At 39.9% G+C, this 20,000-nt stretch overlaps 1 protein-coding gene across 1 annotated transcript in view; it reads left to right on the top strand.

Moving 5' to 3' along the window:
- Nucleotides 1–20,000, top strand: part of LOC143028988 (uncharacterized) — a 137,264-nt gene that overhangs the window by 24,307 nt on the left and 92,957 nt on the right. The window contains exon 2 of the mRNA XM_076191333.1: nucleotides 6,854–7,107. Within this exon, the coding sequence (XP_076047448.1) occupies nucleotides 6,854–7,107 (254 nt within the window). The remainder of the gene's footprint in view (nucleotides 1–6,853; nucleotides 7,108–20,000) is intronic.

The raw sequence follows: 20,000 nt of genomic DNA, 5'->3' as shown, positions 1-20,000 counted from the left end.
AAAACCTTCAGAAAACGATAGATTGAAGATTAAAGTATGCAGCATCAAATCGGGATGAACTAGATTGAAAAAATTTCTGGAACTTTGGTGGAACGTTTAGGGGGAGGGGTCGGGCTCACAGTGGGTAAAGGTGGCACACTTAGCATTTCTCGTTAGCATACTACTCACTTTTGCTACTTTGAGTAGAAATTACTTCGTTTCCATTCTTTTACTTTTCAAGGACAAGAAGCTGAATGACGAACTAAGACAAGCTAAACTACTTAAAACTTAAAATACGAATGTTAGACGCATTGTTGAGATGCTTTTACGGAAATCTAGTATATTGTAACTGAAGTCGTTTCTACTCAAACGAAGTAGCAAAATCAAGTAGCATGCTAGCCTAGTGTGCCGCCACCTTCAGCGGGAGAAATCTGAATATGATGGAGTTAAGCGTTTACGTCATGTAACTGTGTGCAGCTTGTTGTACAATGGATCTTGCCATTACAGAAAATGATACTAAAAGGCTATAAAATAACTTACACATACATAAGAACATAAGAACATAAGAAATAAAGGAGACTGCAAAAGACCATAAGGCCTACACTAGGCAGCTCCGTATCCATCACCACCTGTCATCCCCATCCATAAAGTTGTCTAATCGTTTTTTTAAAACAACTGATAGTTTCAGCGCTTACTACATGGTTACTAAGTTTATTCCATTCATCGACCACCCTATTAGTAAACCAATTCTTGCCTATTTCCTTCTTAAATCTAAATTTGTCCAGTTTATACCCATTACTGCGAGTCCTGCCCTGTTGTTTTATTATGATGACCTTGTTTGCATCACCCTTGTTATAGCCTTTGATCCACTTGAACACTTCTATTAGATCACCCCGCACTCTGCGTCTTTCCAGAGAGTGTAAGTTTAGGTGCCTAAGCCTCTCTTTATAAGGCAAATTTCCGAGTCCATGTATCATTTTGGTCATTCTTCTCTGTACTGATTCTAGTGAATTTACGTCCATTCTGTAGGACGGAGACCAAAACTGTACCGCATAGTCAAGGATGGGTCTAACTATCGCTAGATAGAGTTTAATAATTACCTCTGCACTTCTATTTGTTACCGTTTTAGCAATGAAGCCTAATCCACTGTTAGCTTTATTTCTGGCGCTAATACACTGCTTCCTGGTTTTAAGGTCCGGACTCACCAGAACTCCCAAGTCCCTCTCGCACTCAGATTTTTCTAAAAACGTGTTATCTAAGTTGTATCTATTTTCGGGGTTGTGTAGCCCTACGTTTAACACGCTACACTTAGAGATATTGAAGTTCATTTGCCATTTCACCGACCATGTTAACAGTTTATTAAGGTCATCCTGCAGAATCTGGGCGTCGTCTCCTGACCTAATTAGGCGTCCTATTTTAGTGTCGTCCGCAAACTTACTAACATCACTATTTAACCCTTCGTCTAAGTCGTTTATATACATAATGAACAACAAGGGACCCAAAACCGAGCCCTGGGGGACCCCGCTAGTAACATTGCCCCACCTAGATTTTATTCCTTAAAGTTGCACTCACACAAACACACACACACACACACACACACACACACACACACGCACGTACGCACGCACACACAGGCACGTGTAAAGTTGTTGCTTCGATCCCATCGCTGCCACCAAATTGTATATTTGTAGTCTACATTGGGTTTGGAGACTTTGAAACAAACGAAGATGTGGTTCGTTTTCTTTAATGTCTCCGCCTAGACTGAACATCTCAAATTACACAAAAATTAAAATGGTGGCTGTTGCCAAATAAAAATGTTATGTACAATTAATTTGTTTTATCTACTTCTTAATCTACTTCTACAATGTATAGTACATGATCTGAGTATGGACACTCAGTATCCATGCATAGTTTAGATATATACAACCAATGGAATCACATAGAAAATTATATCGGTCGTATGACGACTTGCAGTTGGCATTGACCGATACGGGTGTCCTTTCGCGCTCGGTCAAATGACCGCGAGTGAGGTCCGACACAGTAGGAGGTCCCGCGGGAGTTTTCTGGAGAGGTCGTGATCTGACGTCCTGTAGCTAAAATGCGTGAGTGAGTGCGCGTGCACGCTGGACATCTAGGGGATTGAATATTCCCTTCAATCATCTTGCAACACACGCATACACACACGCACACAGGCACACACACACACAAATACACACACACACACAGGTACACATACACGTATGTGCAAAACAACAACAACAACGACTGTGTTACTTTTTACTCCTGTGTCATTATTTTGAGTGAAACCTTTTTTAGATACACCCAGACTCTTGAATAAGCATTGAAATATCGTTAGGTCTTCCTCCTACTCCTCCTCCTCCTCCTACTCTTCTTCCTCCTCAACCAGAAGCAAGGGCAGAAGAGAAGAAAATATGGGACGGGAATGTGAAAGAGATAGAAGAAGGGTCTATTTTGACAACATATGAAAGATTTTCCTTCAGCACTTGAAGCAGTGGTCATACAAATTCGAGGAGACTGATTTAGATTCCTGAACGTTAGAGGAAGTGGTGGAAAGGGAAAAGAGGAAGAGGAAGAGGAAGAGGAGGAGGAGGAGGAAGAGGAGTAGGAAGACGAAGAAGAGGTGAAGGAGAGGGAGAAGGTTCGTCGTTAGCCGTATCAAAGTCAAGATCGAAAAATATTCTTCAGGTGATGGACAACGACTTTTCAAATAGTTTGACGCGCAAATATGCCTATATTTCTGTCTGTATTTATGTCTACCTGTCTGTCTATCTATCTGTCTGCATTTATTTCTGTCTGGTTGTATTTCTGCTTGTTTGTCTGTAATTTTGTGCTGTCTTTTTATTTGTCTGTCCGTCCGTCAGTCCGTCTGCCTGTCTGCCTTTCGTCTGTCTTCTGTCTGTCTGCCTTCCGTCTGTCTTCTGTCTGTCTGTCTGTCTGTCTGTCTGTCTGTCTGTCTGTCTGTCTGCCTTTCTGTCTGTCTCTCTGTCTATCTGTCTGTCTGTCTGTCTGTCTGTCTGCATGTCTGTCTATATGTCTGTCTATGTCTATGCCTGTCTGTTAGCTTGCCTTTGTACTTTATGTCTGTCTGTACTGTCCTTCTGTGCTGAATGTTTGTCTATACTGTCTCTCTGTCTGCCTTTCTGTGCTGTATGTCCGTCCATTCATCCATCTGTCTGTCTGTCTATCTGTTTGTTGGTATATTCGTTTGTCTGTCTGTCTATCTGTTTGTTGGTATATTCGTTTGTCTGTCTGTCTGCTTGTCTACTTGTCTGTCTGCCTGCCTGTCTGTCTATCTGTTTATGTCTATTTGTCTCTGTCTGTCTATTTGTCTCTGTCTGTCTATTTGTCTATTTGTCTGTCTGTCTGTCTCTATGTCTGTCTCTCTCTGTCTCTCTGTACTGTCTATCTCAGCCCTCCTTTCAAATATTCCAGCTACAGCACTTGTATGGTTGGGTTTCTTTGGAAAGGAGATGACTGAGTTAGAATAAGTTAATTTAATCCAAATATGTCATTTCTAAGCATAGCCCGTGTCTCACATTAAAGACTTTCGTCAAACATCGAGAATTTGAAAAGATGGAATTCGCTTGTAGTGTTTTAGATTTCCCTAAGGACAATACAACAATGTGTCTAATATTCATCTAGAATTAGTTTCTCTTAGTTCATCATTCAGTTTCTTGTATGAAGCAAAGGTGATTTGACATTTGGAGATTCGAAAAATAAAAAAAAAATCGTAACCGAAGTCGTTTCTACTCAAAAGAATTCATTTGAGTCGCGTGTTTGTGTGGCAGGGGTTTATCATTGTAAATTAAACAGAGGCTATAGACCCAAGAACCTAAAACCCGACCAACAAGATTAGGTCAAGTTAGGTTAGGATTTGTAAAACCGGCGGGAAAAATTCGAGAGGACTTGAATGTGTACATTTCTGACGTTGAGTTTCCCGCCAACTTTGAGATAAGGTAAAAGTAAAAGGCAGTGTGTGGAAAAAGTCCCCCCCCATCCCCCATATGTCCCCTATCCCTCTTTCTCCCCCTCGCCCTTTCTCCCCCCACCTTCCCCCGCACGTCAGAAACGACCCTAAGCACCTTACGACTTTCCCCCATTTTCTCTTTTTTCCTTTTCCAGTTTGTTGCGTGGCTGGAATGTGTTGCCACAACTTGAACGAAAAAAAGGGGGGAATACAATAGCTCACACCTCATTCTATCCTGCGTTTCAAATTTACCGAAAAAAAACACAAACAAAAGAAAACATTTCTATCTGAACGAAAAAAATTGAAGCTCCTTTCCCGCATGAATGTGTTTATTCTCCACCAGTGACAGAGCTGTCAAGACTCTACATTATCACAAAAATCGCTTTAACCCATTCAACTCCGATGACAAGATGTCTTGTCATTTGGTCAAATAAAACAAAAAATCATAATAAAACAACAAAATGTTTGATGATCAAACAGCACCAGAAAAATATGACGTCGTCAGTCCTCCTCCTCCTCGAGGAGGAGGACTGATGACGTCATATTTTTCTGTTTGATCATCAAACATTTTGTTGTTTTATTATGATTTTTTGTTTTATTTGACCAAACGACAAGACATCTTGTCATCGGAGTTTAATGGGTTTAAGTTCAGAAACTATCGTACATTTATCATTTCGAGGTGTGGTTTCTTTGTCAAGGTATCAATGACCTCAGTATTTCCTTTCTCCTATATCACCTCATATACTGAGGATGGACTATCATCATTATGAATGGGATTTTTAGTGTGTAGTAGTAGTAGTAGTAGTAGTAGTAGTAGTAGTAGTAGTAGTAGTAGTAGTAGTAGTAGTAGTAGTAGTAGTAGTAGTAGTAGTAGTAGTAGTAGTAGTAGTAGTAGTAGTAGTAGTAGTAGTAGTAGTAGTAGTAGTAGTAGTGATAGTAGTAGTGGTACTAGTAGCAGTAGTAGTAGTAACAGTATCTATAGTAGTAGTAGCAACGGCAGCAGCAGCAGCAGCAGCAGTAGTAGTAGTAGTAGTAGTAGTAGTAGTAGTAGTAGTAGTAGTAGTAGTAGTGGTGGTAGTAGTAGTAGTAGAAGTAGAAGTAGAAGTAGTAGTAGTAGTAGTAGTAGTAGTAGTAAAGGGAAGAAGGACATAGGTGCATATATACAATATAACAGAGTGTATGGTTGTTTGTAAATAACCACTAAAATGTTCTTCTGTTTTGTGACTCGACCTGACCTGACCTGACCTAACCATCCAAATATCTGATCGGATTTAGGTAAATGCCAGCAGGGCAGGCAAACGGGCTTTCCACGTTGATGCATTTTCTACACAACTACAACTACACAACACAAATACACAACAATTTTCTACAAAACTCGACGTCACCTATTGTACTTCTTCTTTTTTCTTCTTCTTTATTTTCTTCGTCTTCTTCTTTTCTTCTTCTTCTTCTTCTTCGCTCTCTTCTTCTTCTTTTTCCTTTTCGTTTTTTTTAAGGCAACATCGAACTGAAGTACTTTACATTTCTTTCTGTAGCGGCAATCTGCGGACATTCTTTTATTCTGTTTCTTCTTTCTTTTTTATGCTCTTTGAAACGTGAACAGACTGTAGAAGGGAATGGAAAACAATACAGTCAAAATATTTATGGAGTGGGGTAACTCTATCCCCTTTGTGGCTGATGGGGACTCTTGTTGTCCATGTTATTTTTGTTGTTGTTGTTGTTGTTGTCGTTGTTATTTTTGTTGTTGTTGTTGTTGTTTTATTTTTGCTCGTGTTCTTATTGCTGTTACTTTCGTTGTTGTTGTTGTTGTTATTGACGATGCTGTTATTGTTTTTCTTCTTATTTGCTTCTTCTTCCTTCTTCTTCTTCTTCTTCTTATTATTATTAATAATAATATTATCATTATTATTATCATTATTACTGTTATTGTTAATGTTAATATTATTGTTGTTTTTATTACTGTTGTTTCCAGAATTGTTATTTTGCCTGTTGTTGTCGTTCCTATTACTGCTGTCATTGTTGTTGTTGTTTTTTGCCTTTATTATTATCATTGTTGTTATTGTTGTTCCTTCTGTTCCTGCTGTTGTTGGTTTTGTTGTTATTGTTGTTTTTGCTGTTGCTACTGCTGCTATCGATGTTGTTGCAGATGCTGTTGTTGTTGTTGTTGTTGTTGTTGTTGCTGCTGTTGCAGGTGCTGTTGTTGCAGGTACTGTTGTTGTTGGTCTTGTTGTTGCAGCTGTTTTTGTTATTGCAGGTGCTGTTGTTGCTACTGTTGTTGTTGCAGGTGCTGTTTTTGTTGCTGCTGTTGTTGCAGGTGCTGTTGTTGTTGCTGCTGTTGTTGCAGGTGCTGTTGTTGTTGCAGCTGTTGTTGTTGCAGGCGCTGTTTTGTTGTTGCAGGTGCTGTTGTTGTTGCTGCTGTTGTTGCAGGTGCTGTTTTTTTTTGCTGCTGTTGTTGCAGTGCTGTTTTTGCTGTTGTTGCAGGCGCTGTTGTTGCAGGTGCTGTTGTTGTTGCTGTTGTTGTTGCAGGTGCTGTTGTTGCAGATGCTGTTGTTGTCATTGTTGTTGTTATTGTTATTGTTGTCCTTGATGCTGTTGTTGTTACTGGAGCTATTGTCGTTGCAGGTGCTGCTGTTGTCCTCGTTGTTATTGTTATTGTTGTTGTTTTCTTTGTTGTTGTTATTGTTGTTATCCTTGTTGCTGTTATTGTAGTTGTCCTTGTTGTTGTTGTTGTTTATATCCTTGTTGCTGTCCTTGTTGTCCTTGTTGTTGTTGTTATTGTTGTTGTCCTTGTTGTTGTTGTTATTGTTGTTGTTGTTGTTGTCATTATTGCTGTTGCCTCTTTGTTCCCGACTCAGAAACTAACCTCAAGCGTCCCTGTTCCCCCAGGTCGAAGGAGATCACATTCACAGTCCCCCCTACAGTTTCCCCCCTTTCTCCCCGCCGTGTGTTGGGTGACTCGCTGCCCCTTTCCCCCAGAAGAAACGAAACCATTTCCCCCATGTCCCCCCGGAGGTTTGGGTCAGGAGACACAACACCAGTGGGGAGCCTCGGGGGAGGCGACTACGGGGGTGACTCTCGAACCACCACTCCATCCCCGGGACCCTTCAAGGGGTCAGTCAACGACGTTAGCGTGTTACAAGGTAAGTAGAGTCGTTGTTCACTATACTTCTTCCATTATCTGGTGATCCATAGGATGTGGCCGGCAAAACCAGCAGCGTTGCACGTCTGAACCATCTCCAAAGAAAACGGGGGAGACACCGTTTTCTTTATATTTGTATGTATGACCGGTATAATTAAAGAGACTGCAAACGGCCCGAAGACCCGAACTCAGCTTCTCTATGTAATTCTCTGTAAGTGACCTGCACACCTGGTCGGGAGCCGGGGCAACGTCGCCTGACCTGAGATGCCACATCGTTTAACAAGTCTCTTCTTTTCTTTACATGTATAACAATTACTCATATCACCTACCATTTAATGAAAAAATCAATATGCATTTAGAATATTCCATGTTAACATACTCGGGGTAGTGGACAGCTTCCGGTATATGCTGAATGTTTTGATTCAGTACGTGACAACACGGCAGACAACACCTTGTGGGTCACGAGATAATGGAAATAGTATAATATCTTCGTACGGCTTTCGTTATGTCATGGATTTCTATATACAGTTGGCCTCTTGTTTTTTATGTAAACTGTATTGTATTAACACAGTAGTAACAAATTGTGTATTTGCGTTATTTTGAGTGTCTGGAACAGTACGCGGTACTTGCTTGTTCGAACCATGACGCTAACGACCGGTAGGTGGCCAAACGTCTCGTTGGCATCGCGGATATTTGTCCAGGATGTAACATTTCACCCTATTTCACCTAACCTTTCGACACATTATGAAAGACTGCAATGTTCGCAATTACGCACGCCAGCAACACAATAATATATGCTCGATAAGGGTTTTATTGGAAAACCCCGTCCCCGATCCTCAGGAGGACGGGACTGCTCGGCCAGCCAGTCTAGGGAATGTCGTCAATGTCGTCAACGTCGTCGTCGTCAATGTCGTCATCGTCATTGTCGTCGTCGTCATTGTCGTCGTCGTCAATGCCGTTGTCGTCGTCGTCAGTATCATTGTCGTCGTCGTCGATGTCGTCGTCGTTGTCAATGTCGTCACCGTTGTTAATGTCGTCGCCGTTGTCAATGTCGTCGTCGTCGTCATCGTCAATGTCGTCATCACTGTCGTTGTCGTTATCGTCGTTAATGTCATTGTCGTCGTCGTCGTCGTCAATCATCATCATCGGCAATCGACAAGACCGTAGTCAATTCCTTCCAATCTTGGCGGAACCTTTCCTCTTTACTCTGGCTACTGCCAGATGATTCTAATCACCCCCGTGGTACCCCCATCTTAATCACTTCCCTTCTGTACCCAGTCGTCCTTTTCCGTTATGCTAATTCATTCTTCTTTACCGCGAAGCCTATCCGAGAGTTGACACCTTGACGTGGTATAAAGGCCCGAATATGTCAGTAACTACAAGAGGTATGTCGATCGAGATGAAAATCTCATCAGGATCACCCATATCGACCAGGTTGTGAACGAAATGTGAGACAAAGGCCTCACATTTATTGCGAAGAGGTTGGGGATGTCACCAATATTGAATAGGTTTTGTAAGCAAGATGAAACAAAGGGCAGTTCACACTTATTCCAAAGAGGTTTGGATCGTTGGCCGTTGGCTCCTGATCTCTCACGGCTTCGAGGTACTGTGAGGCTTTTCATTTACCATATATAGTCTTACTGTCAAAGACTAAATCTTCGTTGTCACGAGGCTAACCTAATAATCGCTAGATGCAAGTTAACTTACCGGGCAAGTAAATGTTTACACTAGGATAGTCTGGAAGCAAGTTGACTAACTTTCCCTCGATATTGGGCAGGTAGAGATGTAGTTTAGAAGTCGCTAGCACTAGCGTCTAATAAACTAGCCCTGTGTCAAAGAGGTTTAAGCTTAAGGCTTAAGGCTGAAGGCACAATGTTTAAGGTTCGAGGCCCTAACCTAAGCTAACCTAACCTAACCTAACTACCTAACCTAACCTAACCTTTAATGTTTAAGGTCTGGGAAATCATAATGGACAATGAAGAAATAAACCAAAATTGAGAGTGGATGAAGAATATCAAATATATACAAAAACCGAAACAGATAAAAATATGGATGTACAAATATAGTAGTAATAGTAGTAGTAGTAGTAGTAGTAGTAGTAGTAGTAGTAGTAGTAGCAGTAGTAATGATAGTAGTAGTGATAGTATTAGTGGTAGTAGTTTCAGTAGTTGCGGTGGTAGTAGTAGTATCCGTAGTAGTAGTAGTAGTAGTAGTAGTAGTAGTAGTAGTAGTAGTAGAACTAGTAGTGGCAGTAGTAGTAGTAGTAGTAGTAGTAGTAGTAGTAGTAGTAGTAGTAGCAGTAGTAATGATAGTAGTAGTGATAGTATTAGTGGTAGTAGTTTCAGTAGTTGCGGTGGTAGTAGTAGTATCCGTAGTAGTAGCCGTAGTAGTAGTAGTAGTAGTAGTAGTAGTAGTAGTAGTAGTAGAACTAGTAGTGGCAGTAGTAGTAGTAGTAGTAGTAGTAGTAGTAGTAATAGTAGTAGTAGTAATAGTAGTAGTAGTAGTAATGATAGTAGTAGTGACAGTAGAAGTGGTAGTAGTTTCAGTAGTTGCCAAGGTAGTAGTAGTATCCGTAGTAGTATCCGTAGTAGTAGTAGTAGTAGTAGTAGTAGTAGTAGTAGTAGTAGCAATGATAGTAGTAGTGGTAGTAGTTCCAGTAGTTGCGGTGGTAGAAGTAGTATCCGTAGTAGTAATAGTAGAAGTAGTAGTAGTAGTAGTAGTAGTAGTAGTAGTAGTAGTAGTAGTAGTAGTAGTAGTAGTTGTAGTTCAACGAATTCAAACACATCTCACTGAGCTCACATCCTTGAATGTTCTGATTCTGTCGTGTTGCTGATTCATATAACGCGGACTTTCCCGAGTTCTTCATATGATATATTCTTGATATAACCTTTCACAATTAGGTATCTATTGTAATAGCAATGTAAAGGGAGCCTTACTACATACTTCGGTTTCATTGTATTTTACGTTCAAAAGGATACAAAGCCACTCTTTTTTTTAATTAAGTAGAGCGGTGTTTGGTATAACAAGAAAGCTTGTTTTTACAAAAAGATTTTTTTTTTTCTTTCTCGAAGTTTCTGGGAAGTGTTTAATGAATTGTTTATTCTACACTGTATGAGAAAGGATCGTATTTGTGTTATACGTGATCTTCTCATCTATAGGCCTTGCTTCAGATACAATCCTCACTCCTCCCTCTCTTCCTCCCTCCTCTCTCCCTACCTCCTCCAACTCCCCCCTCTCTCTCTCTCTCCCTCTCTCTCTCTTTCTGTTTCTGTCTCTGTCTGTCTCTATCTGTCTCTGTCTGTCTCTGTCTCTCTCTCTCTTTCTCTCGCTCTCGCTCTCTCTCTCTCTCTCTCTCTCTCTTAGGTCTTCCTTTAATACGAGTCTCACATTTGTGAGTCTCCCATTCAGCTGCTCGAACTTTTCGAAAAGACTGTTTTCACCTTCAAGAAGAGTGTGAAATGCAAGAGCTATAGGGAGACTCCCCCATTGAAAAATATCCTTTTCACGCCAGAATCCCTCTCGTCTGGTTTCGTTTCCATCGCATCCAGATTATGAAGCAAATTAGATCTTCTGAGATGCCTTCGACGACGTAAAGGATGAAATACATTTGGTATCAAATATTCCATTATTTCTGAGTGAATTAACTCTATGGAGGAATGAACTTCCTTCGAGTCTACGTGACTGACATCTTTTCCTTGCTGGTTTCGCACTCGCTTTGTTGTGGGTTTGAATCCCGCAATCTTCTCCGATTCCTGCCAATGACAGTATGTTACCTGCCCTGACAGTCCAAGTGCATAATAGGACAAAGATAACGGCTTGACGGCTTCGGCCGCAGCTACACAGCGGCTCCTGGCGTAGACTCCTATATATCTTTTTCAAGCTGAACATTACCTCGTCCTCTATATTCAGACTAGGTAATCTAGCAGTACAGTGACTCGAAAGAATTCTTTTACCTTTATGAATAAGATCATACTGATAGTCATGAACTCCAAATTCTGTGTCGCCGATGGAGTTACGGACACCGAAAACACTTTTTACAATGTGAAAATCAATGAAGTGTTAGACAAGGAACGTTACGAGTAATATTCCCGACTATTTTACTCCTAGCGATGATCTGTAATTCCGTTTTGATGTTGGTGAGAGAGAGATAGAGAGAGAGAGAGAGAGAGAGAGAGAGAGAGAGAGAGAGAGAGAGAGAGAGAGAGAGAGAGAGAGAGAGAGAGGGAGAGAGAGAGGGAGAGACAGAAACAGAGAGACAGACAGAGACAGAAACAAACACACAGACACACAGAGATAGACAGACAGACGAACGGACGGACATACAGACAGACAGAAAGTGAGACAGGCAGACAGACAAACAGAGAGAAAGAGAGAGATAGGCAGAGAGAGAGAGGGAGAGATAGGCAGAGAGAGAGAGAGGGAGAGATAGGTAGAGAGAGAGAGAGAGAGAGAGAGAGAGAGAGAGAGAGAGAGAGAGAGAGAGAGAGAGAGAGAGAGAGAGAGAGAGAGAGAGAGAGAGAGAGAGAGAGATTAACCGTTTCATTGCTCACGCATTAGCTTAGTTGCGAGTTCGTATCCCGATTTCCAGAAATGACGGTGAATTACCTGCCCCAGAGCGCATGATGGGGCAAAGGTGATGGCTTCGGCCGCAGCTACTCAGCGCCTCCTGGCGTATAAGCTCTTCATCTTCATTACCTTATCTGCAGCCATCAACCTCCAATGGTGGCGCCCTCCGATAGATTTTGTTTTGGATAATGCAAAACATTTTTATTCACGTGATTGGTTGATTCTATTCAGTCTTCACTTTCTTCCTACCCTCTCTCCGTTCCCCAGAAAAAGAGTTGTGAATGGTGTCATCCTAACAAATGGAATAAAAGAAATTGATAAAAAAAAAGTCCCAATAAAAAGTAAATCAACATATTTTTTGGGGTCAAGAATTTTTCATGGTAGAATTCAAACCCATTTGGCAGACTGCCGCTATTCCCTTTTTTATTTTTGTTTTATTTATATATTCATTTATTTATTTATTATTTATCTATTTATTTGTCTGTTTTTATATGTTTATCTATTTATTCATTTATTTGTTTGCCTCATTTCTGGTGCCACCAGATAATTCTATTCATCTGCGTGGGCAGCCTCAGAACAAGATAAGATCTTGATTGATCCACTCCTGTACCCATCCCCCACCTCTCCACCTCTCCACCCAAGTTTGGCTCCACTTTTAGTCAACTCCTTCCACCCTCTCAGCCAGTAAATTAGATCAATTTCTTCGTAGATGGAGACCCCGGTTGCAGAGGGACGGGACTCATCAAATGCTAAAAACACGTGGGATGAGAAATGCCTCCTTCCCCTCAACGGGAAATCTGGGTACTCTCGCCCGGGATAACACGCGCACACGCACACACACACACACACACACACACACACACACACACACACACACACACACACACACACCTTAGCTTAGTTTTTTTTTTTTTTTTTTTAATGCTTGTAAAAAAAAAATTTCACTGTCAGTTTTATCATTTTATACTTTTGTAGGCTGGATATTTTCAGCAGTAATGCTGCTATACCCAATAAACCCTATAATACTATCATTATAATTACACACACACACACACACACACACACACACACACACACACACACCTTAACTTACTGTTTTGTTTTGTTTTTTAATGCTTGTAACAGCATCTTTTCACTGTCATAGTTTTATAATTCTACAATTTTGTAGGCTGTATATTTTCAGCAGTAATGCTGCTATACCCAAGAGACCGTATAATACTATCATTATTATTACTCACACACACATGCACACACACACACACACACACACACACACACACACACACACACACACACACACACACATACCTTAGCTTACTGTTTTGTTTTGTATTTTCAATGCTTGTAACAACACCTTTTCACTGTCATAGTTTTATAATTTTGTAGACTGTATATTTTCAGAAGTAATGCTGCTATACCCAATAAACCTTATATTATTATTATTATCACACACACACACACACACACACACACACACACACACACACACACACACACTCACATACCGAAGCGAAAGGAAGTGTTGCAATTGAGCGCGCTTATCTAGCGCTTTTGGGACCGATAACGAAGAAAACTAGTTGTTATTGTACGGCTATGGTACTCATATGACCGGTAAAAGCCTTTCCAGTTCTTAAAACAAGTATAGCTTTTGGCAAAATGGAGAAAGAAAAAGAGGAAAGAATAACAAATGAACCTACAAAGAGAGGACTAGACTTATGTATAGTGGAAAGTCCTAGAGGTACCATCCCCAAAAGACACTGTTTGATAGATACTCCAAGAAAAAAACAAAGGTGAGAAAGTAACTTTTCCAGGGTTTCAAAGAAACCCAAGTAAAATAGGTAAGAACCTAGACATAGAGAAATTAGATATAGTAATGCATTAAGAAATCGTAAAGTAAATGACTTAATGGAAGAAAATATAAATTTGAAATTGGATTACCGAGCTGTACATAGGGAATTTATTATTTTGCGTAAGAGTAATGAGCAAACGATTAAAGAATTAAGTGACCTAAAGAGCGAAATTGAAATCCTTAAAAGAGAAAACAAGAGAATGAAAAATGAGGACAAAAATAAAAATGATGAACTTAAAAAGGAGGTCAAAGAGCAATTGCAAGTAGTGATCGGAAAGTTAGAAGAGTCAATCAAAGAAACAAGATTCATTGAAATAAAAAGTCAACGGAAACAAGAACAGGAAAATAAAAAAATATGTTTTAGAGAAATATTACAAAAGCAGATGGAAGAAAATGCAAAAGAAACAGTTATGAAGGTAATTAAAGAAAAGGAAAATTGGGTGAGAGATAGAGTTGACAAAGGTAAGTGCATTGTGGTCCATGGTATCCAGGAAAAACATGATATGTATAGATACCAGAGAGAAAAGGAGAAGGAAATAGCTAAAGAGATTCTGAAAGAAATGCAGGATTAAGAACAAAATCTCGATAAAGAAATCGACGAAATCCATAGGATAGGCAAACATAAAAAAACATACACCTCTGAAAATAAAACTAAGAACTCAAATGATAGCCGAGGAGGTATTATCAAAAGCGGTTAAACTGGCAAACAGCGAGAAATTCAAACATATATGGATACAAAAGGAAATGAGTGATGAGGAAAAAGAGAAAGATAAAGCTCTCAGAATTGAAGCCAATGATAGAAATGAGAAGAGAACAGAAACGAAAAAAACGAGATTTTTTTTGGGGTGGGAGAGAGAGTGAGAGAGAGAGAGAGAGAGAGAGAGAGAGAGAGAGAGAGAGAGAGAGAGAGAGAGAGAGAGAGAGAGAGAGAGAGAGAGAGAGAGAGAGAGAGAGTGCTGGACTTGCGACTGAAAAAAATGGTACATAAAAAATTGAAAATTAAACCAAAAAAGAAAGGAAAATATGAAACAAAAAGTGGCATACACAAATATCGATGGCATGATCTCTGGAATCAATGAACTAAATGACCATCTAAAAACAGAAAAACCTGACATCATGGGAATAGTGGAGACAAAATTGAAAGGACCTCTATCAACAAGCATAGTGGGACATGGTCTATACAACCACTGGGTGAAGAATAGAACAGATAAGCAGGGAGGAGGTGTCATGATATTGACAAAAGGGTGCAAATATGACAAAGATTAATGAAGGCCAAGGCAATGTGGAATTAATTATGATCAAAATTGTAAACAAAAAGATGAAAAGCAGAAAATTTGTAGCAGTGGTCGGACAGCGAACATTCTAAATTACTGCAAGATACAATGATTGTGCTAAACGAGTAACTGAAAGAGGATGGAAACATAGTGATCATGGGCAATTTTAATGCAAAAGACATAATCTGGGAAGAAATTATATGACAATCGAATACACCCTAACACAATGGGTTAATGAAAATACTAGATATAGAAACAATGAGGAACCATCGAAACTAGACTTAATACTAACTTATGAACTAGATATTGTGAACAAAATGGAGTATAAAACACCAATTGGAAAGAGTGACCATATACTAATAGAGTTTGAATTAAAAGAACAGAACAATGTAGATAGGAATGACAAACATAGAGGAGGAAGATTAATGTACAACAAAACAGACTTTGTTAAACTAAGAAAAAATTACAAAACACAATCTGGGATAAATTCTCTAAAGAGGAAACAAAGCTGGAAGACAAATGAAACATATTCAAAGAAAAGGACAAGGAAGGAATTAACAAATATGTACCAAAAAAAGGAACAAAAAGAGATTTACATGAAGTGTTGGTTTAACAAAAGATGTAGTGAGGCAAGAGACAGGAGAGACAAAGCCTGGAAAAGATTAAAAAAAAACAAAAAAAAAAAAACATCCAAATGGCAAACATATAAAACTTAGGAACGAATATGTGAATATACGCAGGAAAGAAAAAATAAATTATGAAAAAAGATATTATAGACAAATGTAAGGATCCACCTAAACTCTTTTACAGATACATAAATGAAAAACTAAAGGATAAACATGAAATAGTGAAACTGCATGAAGTAGATAAAGAATATATAGATGACACAGAAATGGCAAAGTTATGATCAGATATATCAGGTCTGATTTTACAGTTGAGAGCTAAGAATCTTGGGAAGATGGACGACAAAAAAGATCACCCACGATGGAAAAAATAAAGGTAACACAAAAAGAAATAAGAAACCAGATTAAAAAAAACCTAGATGTCAGGAAATCGCATAGACCAGATGGAATCGCAAATTGGATACTGAAAGAGTGTATAGACTTACTGACAGATAAACTATACAAGATAATTGACTTCTCACTCAAAGAGGGAAAGGTGCCGCAAGATTGGAAAGATGCAAACATAGTACCAATATATAAAGGAGAAATAGGGAAGATCCTACAAACTTCAGACCGGTATCCCTATCAAGCACAGTAGCAAAAAAAAAAAAAAAAAAAAAAATGCGGAAAGGTCATCAGAAATAAATGGACCAAACACTTGGAAGAAAATAAAATAATAAACCCCAAACAATTTGGCTTTAGAAGTGGCAGATCGTGCACCACAAACCTAATCTGCTTTTACTCGAGATTAACTGGGCAGATTGCGCCTTCTTGAATTTGCAGAAGGCATTCGACAAAGTACCATATGAAAAATTAATAAGAAAATTTGAAATAATAGGAGGCATATAAGGTAAACTGCTGGAATGGATGAAGGATTTCTTAACTGGTAGAAAAATGAGAGTGGTACTCAGAGACAAAAAATTGAACTGGGAAGATGTGAAAAGTGGCGTCCCGCAAGGCTCTGTATTGGCTTCTTTAATGTTTGCCATGTATATAAATGATATGGATGAGGGAGTAAATTGTTACATGAACCTCTTTGCTGACGATACCAAATTACTCAAGAGAGTAAAAACAAAAGAAGATTGCAGATCGCTGCAAGATGACCTAGACAAAATATGGGAATAGAGTCGGAGATGTAAGATGAACTTCAACATTAGAAATGTAGCATAATAGAATTTGGAAAAAAATAAAAAAAAGAGTATCGGGACAGTATAAAATTGGAAACAAAGAAGTTAAAAAAGTCGATTCAAAAAAGGATCTAGGAGTAATCATCTTGACACCTGACACCTGATAAACATGTCAATAAATTATTCGGAGAGACTTACAATTTATTGAGAGCAATGAAAGTGGCCTTCGACTACATAAATGAGGAGATGGCAAAAAAAAATCGTTGTTACACTGATAAGACCTAAACTAGAATATGCTGCAATACTGTGGGCACCTAGCGCAAAGAACACATAAGAAAATTAGAAAGAATCCAAAGAGCAGCGAAAAAAATGGCACCTACACTGTCAAATCTGACATACGAGCAAAGGTTGGAGAAATTACATGTCAATCCTGGAACAGAGAAGAGAAAGAGGCGATTTGTTGACCATTTTCAGAATTATGAAATTGAAGGAAATTCTCGATAGAGACGACTTATTAAAGTGTGACAGAAGAGAAAGAAGAGGACACGAAAAGAAACTAAAAGAGCACAGTTACAGAAGAGACCTGAAAAAAATAGCTTCCCACACAGAGTGATTGATGTCTGGAACAAACTGAACGGAGAAACAGTGAATGCCAGAACTATACACGATTTTAAGAATAAACTGGATGTGGAGAGATACGAAAACGGGTCACTACGAGCATAGCTCTCGTCCCGTAAAATACAACTAGGTAAATACAACTAGGTAAACACACACACACACACACACACACACACACACACACACACACACACACACACACATTAGGTTACTGTTTTTTATGCCTGTAACATCTTTTTACTTTCATAGTTTTATAATTTTATAATTTTGTAGGCTGTATATTTTCAGCAGTAATGCTGATATACACAATAAACCTTATATTATTATTATCATTATTATTATTATTACACACACACACACACACACACACACACACACACACACACACACACACACACACACACACACACACACACCTTAGCTTACTGTTTTGCTTTGTTTTTTTAATTCTGGTAACACTCTTTTCGCTGTCATAGTTTTATAATTTTATAATTTTGTATGCTGTATATTTTCAGCAGTGATGCTGCTATACCCAACAAACCGTATATTTTTATTATTGTTATTACATACACACACATACACACACACAAACACACACACACAAACACACACACACACACACACACACACACACACACACACACACACACACACACACACACACACACACACATACATACACACACACACACACACACACACACACACACACACACACATTCATCATCTGGAAAGGTGGTTGACCATGTACTCGATAGAAGAATAGTGTAAAAGAATGTCTCAATCATTTTGAGATTTATTGGGTGACAAGAACAGATTTACACACACAATATACGTTCGTAAGTTTTAACATACACGCATATATAAAAAGGGCTAGAAAGTAGGTATTTCTCAATTTGTGATATTTGTACTAAAGGATGAACACTACATGACTGATCAGGTACCAGGGAGAGAGAGAGAGAGGGAGAGAGAAAGAGATAGATAGATAGAGAGAGAGAGAGAGAGAGAGAGAGAGAGAGAGAGAGAGAGAGAGAGAGAGAGAGAGAGAGAGAGAGAAAGAGACAGACAGACAGACAGAGACAGAGACAGAGGCAGAAAGACAGAGACAGAGCGAGACCGAGAGACAGAGAGAGACGGAGATAGATAGATAGATAGATAGACAGAGAGAGAGAGAGAGAGAGAGAGAGAGGAACATAAGACTCATGCACGAGCTCATTTCGCTACACCGAACGACCTTTGTTGGCTCTTCGGGAAGAACAAGAAGCCATCACGGCGTCCGAGGCCAAGGGTTTATAGTCTGTCCAGCGATGCACACCCACCCACCCTGAGACGCAGAAGAACCTCGTGGAGGAGGGCCTAACGTAGTTACTTTCCTCCATAAGAGCGAGTTCCGGAACCCCGCCATAAGGTAATGGTAATTGGGTTACTGCATAAAAATCCTTCGGGTTCCATCTTAGATCTGATTAGCCCGAGAGGGGAATAATGCTATTTTGCCTATCATCCGAGAGAATAGGGCCTCATCTGACCCCCCACGCCCACCCTCAGCCATCCGTTTATTTGTGCATCAAGAAGGACCTTCCTCCTCGTGCTTCTCTTTCCTTTCCTCGGCAGTAGTTTCCTTTCTTAGTCATTGACTTTCTGGACCCAAGTTCTCGTTACTGTGGAAGGTTGAAAACGTCCTCTGTCCTCGACAATTGATTTGCTATGATATTGACGATTGTTCGGTTCCTTCTTTATCGTTTTCAACCAGGAAGGCTTCACTCCGGTGAAGAACGAGAACTGAGGGAGGTTAACCTTTTTCTGGGTTGTCTGATGGCGATACAAATCTCCACTCATGATTGTTTTCTTCTTTATACGTTTTTTTTTTTTTTATATAGTTATTTTCTGTATGTATTTAGAACTAATTGGTGGACGACAAAAGTACCCATTGTTTTAGTCGATCCTTTCGTACTCTCTGGTCGTTTTGCTAGCGTCGCTGAAATGAGATTTCTTGTCCGTGGAGGGTAGAAAGGGAAATGTCCTCTCTGCTACCACATGATTACCTCCAGATAATGAATTCTTCACAAACTGGAAACCACTCCCCTTCATCTCTTTTCCTCTCTCCCTCCCTTCCTCTCTCCTTAACATCTTACTTGTACCGGGGAAGATGTCCTCTTGCACGTGATGCCTTTGCCATCTCATGCTTGCCTCCAGGTAGTGATTTCTTTACAAACTGGAAACCACTCCTTCACCCCTCTCTTTTCCTCTCTCTCTCCCTTCCTCTCTCCTTAAAGCCTTCCCTGTAGCGGGGAAGATGTCCGCTTGCACGTGATGCCTTTGCCACCTCATGCTTGCCTCCAGGTAGTGATTTCTTTACAAACTGGAAACCACCCCTCTCTTTTCCTCTTTCCCTCTCTCCCTCCCTTCCTCTCTCCTTAAAGCCTTCCCTGTAGCGGGGAAGATGTCCGCTTACACTGATGCCTCTAGCACCTCATGATAACCTCCAGATAGTGATTTCTTCACAAACTGGAAACCACTCCTCCCCCCCATCTCTCTTCCTCTCTCCCTCTCTCTCTCCTTTCTTCCCTCCTTAAAGCATTCCCTGTAGCGGGGAAGATCTCCGCTTGCACTTGATGTCTCTGGCACCTCATGCCTACCCTCAGGTAGTGATTTCTTCACAAACTGGAAACTACTCCCTCTCCTCTTTTTTCCTCTACTCCCTCTCTCCCTCCCTTCCTCTCTCATTAACGCCTTCCCTGTAGCGGGGAAGATGCCCGCTTGCACGTGATGCCTCTAGCACCTCATGCTTACCTCCAGGT

The sequence above is a fragment of the Oratosquilla oratoria genome, chromosome 10, assembly GCF_046742065.1.
Source record: "Oratosquilla oratoria isolate Oo_2021 chromosome 10, ASM4674206v1, whole genome shotgun sequence".
Classification (NCBI taxonomy): Eukaryota; Metazoa; Arthropoda; class Malacostraca; order Stomatopoda; family Squillidae; genus Oratosquilla; species Oratosquilla oratoria.
Note: the sequence above shows the minus strand (reverse complement) of the source record. Positions and strands in the feature narration are given on the sequence as shown.